The sequence below is a fragment of the Equus przewalskii genome, chromosome 10 (assembly GCF_037783145.1).
Source record: "Equus przewalskii isolate Varuska chromosome 10, EquPr2, whole genome shotgun sequence".
NCBI lineage: Eukaryota > Metazoa > Chordata > Mammalia > Perissodactyla > Equidae > Equus > Equus przewalskii.
The window spans coordinates 58,059,244-58,066,333 of NC_091840.1; the positions used below are offsets into that span (position 1 = coordinate 58,059,244).

The 7,090-nt window shown below is 37.4% G+C and overlaps 1 protein-coding gene across 43 annotated transcripts in view; it reads left to right on the top strand.

Moving 5' to 3' along the window:
• The window catches only part of NCOR1 (nuclear receptor corepressor 1), a 155,809-nt gene extending 150,957 nt beyond the window's left edge, over positions 1–4,852 (top strand). For 37 of the 43 annotated variants that reach the window (XM_070563467.1, XM_070563469.1, XM_070563459.1 and 34 more), the window contains 2 exons: positions 2,076–2,252; positions 3,755–4,852. In XM_070563467.1, coding sequence (XP_070419568.1) covers positions 2,076–2,252; positions 3,755–3,942 — 365 coding nt within the window. In that variant the 3' untranslated portion in view covers positions 3,943–4,852. The remainder of the gene's footprint in view (positions 1–2,075; positions 2,253–3,754) is intronic. The other 6 variants (XM_070563477.1, XM_070563488.1, XM_070563481.1 and 3 more) reach the window with 1 other exon arrangement.
• Positions 4,853–7,090: the final 2,238 nt, after the last annotated feature.

Genomic DNA, 7,090 nt, shown 5'->3' on the forward strand with positions numbered 1-7,090 from the left:
ACCTTTTTTCTTAATCTTTTGCAAACTCTTATGCTTAAAAAATTACCTGAAAGTCAGCAGTATTTCAGGTTTAGTTTAGGTTTATTTTCCTCCGCTATTGTCAAGTAAAAGGTCTCACTAAAGTTAAGAAAAAGATTAATTAGATGTTTTTATTTATTTTTACATATATATTAATTTTAGGACAATATGAATTCTCTTCCTGCTCTGAAAGATGAGCATTTGTTTTCAAATGAGCAGAGAGCTCTTACCTTCTGGTTTTTATTGCTTTTAAGTGTGTTTGTGTGTATTTTAAGGTTATAATATTGGTGACTTTTACACAATTAGAATTATCCTGGTTGTATAATCTTTTTATTATGGCATTTCTTTTTGGTAAGGTTTTCACATTCCATTTTCTCACAAAGGGTGCTACATTTCAAGATCTTTCATGCTCAAGAATGTCTTTTTGTTGCCTTTATATTTGAATGACAGGTTATAATATTCTTAACACATACTTTTCTCAAAACACCCTGTAGACAACTATTACAACTTTTTCTGGCATTCACTGTTGTATAATAAGGCCAGATGTTGCCTCCGTTTTGACAGGTGACAATTTATCTGCCTTAAGAATCCTTTTTTCCTCAATTTCAGTAAATTAACCGTTAAGTATGTGTTAGTATTCATCATTCTGTATCAGATTTTCCTGATCACACAGGGCATTTGCATCTGCAGGTTGATCTCTACACTTAGCAAAATGTCCTATTAAATGTTCCTCTTAGTTATTTTCTGTTTCTTTTGTTGGGTTCTCCATTTCAGAAACACAATTATCTTTTTGCTACACAGTCTTTCTCCTCCATATGTTACCTTCTAATTATGTTAGTCATCTTGATCTTTGTTTCTTATACTGGATCTTAGATTTTTCCTTTGTCCTAATAATTCCCTTTTCCTTATGTCTATTCTGATCCTTGCTTAATGTTATTTCCTAAGCCTTTTCATCATTCTTTTTGGTTATCTCTTCCGTCACTTACTTTTGTAGACTGGCTTCCTTTATTTTGAAGTTTTCTTTCAGTATATAAAGCACCTTTTCCACTTGTTGTTTCTATTATATTCTCTTCCTTATCATCAAGGACTTGCACTTCTCTTTCCAGATAGTTCAAGGGGTAGAAGTTGCTTTATGCCCCTTTTTTTTGGTACCCTGAAGGATTTGGGGCAGGGTGATTTTGTTCTGCTGGGGCTGAGGAAAACGTTTGCTGGTGACCCGACTCTGATCTCTTTTGAGATGTTTTTAATGTTTTGTTCTAGAGCCCACTCAAGGGCATTCCTCGTTGGTGAGGTCACCAACTAAACCGAGCCTGGAAAAACAGAAAGGGCCACCAAAATTTGGCAAGCTTCTGCTGAGGCCCAGTAGAGCTATCAAGGGGCTTCTGCTCTACACTCTCTTCCTCTGACTTACTGTTTCCTTGGGGTGGTGTATTAACTACTCTGTTTGCCTCTCTCTCAGTCAGTGGTGGAGGAGGTAGGTAGTGAGGACTTAAGATTTTTGTCAACCTGCTTTAATTTCCTTAGCAGTTTCTATGCTCCGAGGCCAGAAAAGAAACGATGTTCCAGAAATTTTAGTTCCTTGGCTACATGTTTTAAGTTTATGGAGTGAGAACACACCCTTTTTGTTTTAGTTGCTACAAGAAAATTCTGGCTTTCTTTTTTTTTTTTTTTTTTTAAGATTTTATTTTTTCCTTTTTCTCCCCAAAGCCCCCCAGTACATAGTTGTGTATTCTTCGTTGTGGGTTCTTCTAGCTGTGGCATGTGGGACGCTGCCTCAGCGTGGTCTGATGAGCAGTGCCATGTCCTCGCCCAGGATTCGAACCAACGAAACACTGGGCCGCCTAGCAGCGGAGCGCGCGAACTTAACCACTCGGCCACGGGGCCAGCCCCTCTGGCTTTCTTTTAATTATATTTTTACTTCATTCGATACTAAGATCTGGATTCTTCATGCTACCATTCTGCTTTTTTCACTCAGCATCATATAATCATCATCATTTTGATATGTCTTTAAGTTGAGAACATTATTATATATCAGTATTAATTTATTTCACTTTTAGGAGTTTGCAAACCAAAGCTGATCAGCAAGTCAAACAGCAGGAAATCTAAATCTCCTATCCCTGGGCAAGGCTACTTAGGAACTGAACGGCCCTCTTCAGTCTCCTCTGTCCATTCAGAAGGGGATTACCACAGGCAGACGCCAGGCTGGGCCTGGGAAGATCGGCCCTCTTCAACAGGTGAGGAACCTACTGCTAGAAAATGAGTCTTAAAGCAATTTATGTCAATGCCTTGGTTAGTACTTCTTCTAAAATCAGAAACTTTGTTTTTTGAAAGCTATATTTCTATTACTTTATCATTGATAGATTCCACTTTCCAGAATAGAAATTGCGTGCATAAAATCTTAAAAATATTAAGAATGCAAGGTCTGATTACTATGAACAAAAGAAAAGCTATGAAAAAATCTCTTACCCATTTCCCTCATTTCTCTATTATGCTGGTAGCCAACATCTGCTTTGTTTGCAAAGCAAGTTAAGTTCTTTCATGAACTACCTGATGTAAAGTGCCACTCCCAAGATAGCCTCCTGTTCAGCCTTTCATACAGATATTCTTAGAGAAGGTTCTTGGGGAAATAATAACAAATCTAAGTCAGAAATGGGAAGAATAGTTTAAAAAGCCATTATCTCTCTGTAGGCTACACTATGTATAAATTGATGAAAAATAATACTCTAAGATATTTATTAATGGTTTCTATTTTGTGCCTGTTTGTAAGCTTTTTTCCCCCCCAGTTAATAACCTTGATAATGGTAGTCTTGAAAAGGAACAGACTTTTTTTTTTTTTAATCAAACTGGGATATTTGCTGTGGATTTAAGGGTTTCAGAGAATTATAAACTGTCCTTTTCTTACAGGTTAAATACACATATATGTCACTGAGAAAAATCTGAAATGTGCCCTCCCCCTTAAGATATATATAAATTTCATATGGATATTATATCAGCATAATTTAAGGCTTTTGCTTTATAAAATTCTCACACCACGTGCAAAAATGGTTGTGTACTAATTTGAAAACTTCTAGCCTAGCCCAGTGATCGTTTGTGCTCACATCTCTTAGGGAAGGAATATTAAACCATTCATGAAATTAATTACTTGATGAAATATTTTCTGTTTCGAGAATTTAAGCTGTAGGAGGCTTTCTGGGGACAATGAAACAATCTAGAAACTGGCAGAAGGTAGCAGTGCTATCGTCAGGGTTATGTATTCCTCTTCGAAGTCTTGTACATTGTAAATCTGCCCCTCGCCCTGTGACATCCCTGGGCACCTGTCATCCTCCTCATGCTCTGAGAATCGTGCCCCTACATTTGTCTTTAAGGACCAGTAAGCTCTTGGTGTAATCAGACTCAGCCAGAGCTAAACAGCCAGTAGTTCTACTTGGATCCCCCACGGAAACACCTAGTTCTAGACTTAACTAAAAACCCAGCCCAAAGCTTTCACTTCTGGGCTCAGCAGCCTTCATCTCATTGTGCTTACTGCTGTCAATCATCCTTTCTAGACTGACTGCTGTTATTTATCACTGGCTCCAATCTAAGTGGTGGAACCTTGGCCCTTCCATGTTGTTTCACTTTGCTCTTAGTGTAACAAGACCATTTTACTAGAATAATCCTGTCCTCCTCCATCCTATGAAAGTTGGATGAAACAGCAACTATGCTGTTAAGAATGAAAACCTAATTTTTCTTTTGTCAGGCTCAACCCAGTTTCCTTATAACCCTCTGACTATGCGGATGCTCAGCAGCACGCCACCAACACCGATCGCGTGTGCGCCCTCTTCTGTGAGCCAGCCAGCTCCTCACCAACAGAACAGGATCTGGGAGCGAGAGCCTGCCCCGCTGCTCTCAGCACAGTACGAGACGCTGTCGGATAGCGATGACTGAACTGCTCAGAGAAGGAATCTTGGCGGGGCCAGGGTGTGGGGGGGGATCTCTAGTTTTTGGTGATTTTATTTTTAATTGCAGGTCAAAAACCTGCCCTCCTATGACTTGTGCCCAGAGACTTTTCAGGAGAGCCTGGACCATGGATGATGAAGAAATGATGGAAATTTATTTGGAGAGTCAAATGGGGGGGAACTGCCTTTGATACAGGCAGTTCAGCAAATTATAATAATAGTGGAGGGTTGAAATGTAGAGTTTTTAAAAAGTGGACAATTCCTGTTCTTACATCTGTTTGTAAAAAAAAAAACAAAAAACATAATGTCTTTAAATCACTCTTCTGTAAATAGATTATCTTTTTGCAGTGTTTCCCCATGCTGTAGTATCTGGTGTACTTATATTCAAATCAGCGCATCAACTTTGGGGGTAATTTTTAAAAATCTTTTTCATCTATCTTTTTAACCCTTGCCTTCTAAACAACCTCATACAGCCCAGTTACAAAACGTTGGCTGTCACGGGCATTGTACTTTTATCCAATTTTGTCTCTTCTAAATTCAGATTCCCAGTGATGTTTAAAATCTTGTGGAAATATTTAGATTTTTTAACACAGACCCTGTCATAAAATCTGTACATTAACATATTACGGTCAAAAGGTAGGAGACACAAAATTCTGCCATTTTGTAAATTTCCAATGCAGGCTTTAATTTTTTTTTTTTTAATTAGTAGCACTGAAAAAATATTACTGCATGGGTATGTTATAGTTCAGGTTTTAAAGTTTTAAAGGCTTATTTGAGCATACCTCACTGTTATGCACACTGGTAATTTGACCATGCCCCGAAGTATTCTTTTTCCTCCTGCATTTGATGCAGCCCAACAAAGCTTTTGTTTTGAAATAAATTTGACTACCCTGTCCATAGCTACAGTAGATTATTTGTGATGAAGGCTCTTGGCGTCTCAGATCTCAAAGGAAAAACTTACACTTTTCTTCAGTTTGATACATATTATTGATTGAGTTAGAAGATGATGATCCGTGTAGAATCTAGTCCTTCAGATTTGCTTTGTGCTGCATATCCTGAACTCTCATGGTGACCACATGGTCCTTTCCCCTTCCCTGCGTGCTAGTGATTTACTCACTTTGATTCCTTGTGGGCAAGAGTTTACTGCTGAATGTTTTCATTTCACTGAATCTCAAGGAGCAAATAATTTAAAAGACGGAATTTTAAACTAATTATGGTACTAGAGGGTCAGTTTAAACTTTCATTAATAATTGCTTGTTGAATTTTTAGATTTTTTTTATACAACTTAAGCATAGATAGCATTGAAGCATCCTTCGTATAGATACTAAGCATACAGATAACGGTTTCGGGAGAATGCCACTGATGATTAGAAACAGGAGAAATAGAGATCTCTCAGGATGATAAAAATTACCGCTTTGCAGACTTTAAGTAGACCTAAACTTTTTAACAAAAGTACTCAAGCCTCTAAAGAAAGCAGGTCTCTGATAACCACTGACTGAGTGCCTCTTTTGTAATGAGTATTTCATATGCGTGATTGAGACCCTCACATCATCCTGTGGCAGTGGTATCTAATCTTTATTTTATAGATGAGGACACAAGCTCAGTAGTTTGCCCATCAAGTTAAATAAGCGACAAAGATAGGCCATAAACCCATGTTTGTCTGAAGTTAAAGCCTTCACTCCTATTACTATCCCACTCTTGTAGACTTGAGGTCCTCAAAATAAACTTTAGATCAGGTTTAGCAATCTGATTTCTACTACTTGGAAAGTTGGTATCACTTTATTATAAATTTATGTACATATACATAAAATTTTAATGTGAATGAAAACTAAATGTTCTACTTAACATTTTTCTGCTGAAATTTTTTTTAGGTACTGGTAATATTTTAGACTTCGTTGATAATTTATGTTGCCAACTGACCCAAAAGAGATTGATGGTATTTTTCTATGACCCCGAGGCTCTTGAACTATTTCAACTCAGAAGAGTTCCTGAGAACACTCAGATCAGAGCCTAACTTGTCGTTTCTGTAGTTCCAATTGAGGACCCCAAAGTGAGCAGCTATTAACCACTCACCCTATCCTCATCACCATGCATGTTTGTTTTACTACATTTACCATCACCTGGAGAAGAGATTTCAGAATGGGAGATAAAATCCAATATCATTTCTTAGTTAAGAACAACGACAGGACAGAATTTTTGTATGGCTTACCTATGGAGCAAACCGTCTTGGGAGGGGGTGGAGGGCCACCTTAGCATGACTGATGGCAAGCACAGCGCTTTGAGAGACTGATGATTTGCAGAAGTGAACTGTAAACAAAGGCGTAGCACTCTGCAGGCTGCGATCTCAGCGTTCTGAAGCTACACATCCTTACGCATGATTTTTTAGCACCCCAAACTAAATTAAGGTCTTCCTAATACTATTCATAGAAGTATGATTAGAAGTTTCATAATGCTTTTACTTTGGTATGCTGAGTGATTTTATTTTTAAAATATTTATGCCCTGAAAACCCCAGTGAACAGTTCAAAAGTTTAAAGTACACTATTTTTAACAATTCACTTTTGAATTCAGACCAGTCAGTAAAAGAGTCAGTCTTCCTCCTGCTTTGCTTTGCTACCTTTTTACAACAGTGCAATGAACTGTAATGAAAAACATGAAGAGAGACTGCCTCTCACACCCACATGCAGAGACGGTTTCTCTGAAAACTACAATTTTTCCAGCACCAGGACCATGAGCTGAATCATTGTAGAGGGTCAAAAATTCTTAAATAAAACCTGGAATGAAAATCTAACTTTTAGTAAGCCCTGCAATTGTGAAAAGGTAAAAATGTTCTTAATGCAGAAGGTGAGTAGTTGATGCTAATTTTTTTTTCATTACCAATAAATTAAGACTGGGTTACACTGAAATTCAATCTGATTTATATTATAGTTCATCTTTCTGAGTTAGACTTGATTAAAAGAATTAGCTGGGTGGTAAATAATAGATGAGCTTAGACAAAGTGGGAAGAAATTTACCCTGCAAAATATAAAATTCTGCTTTTAGTCTAATCTCTGAGGATTTGGACCTGACGGTTTCTAGTATTTTTAACGCTTTAGCAAATTATTTTTTATAAGACACTCAAAGATTACGGAATACATAC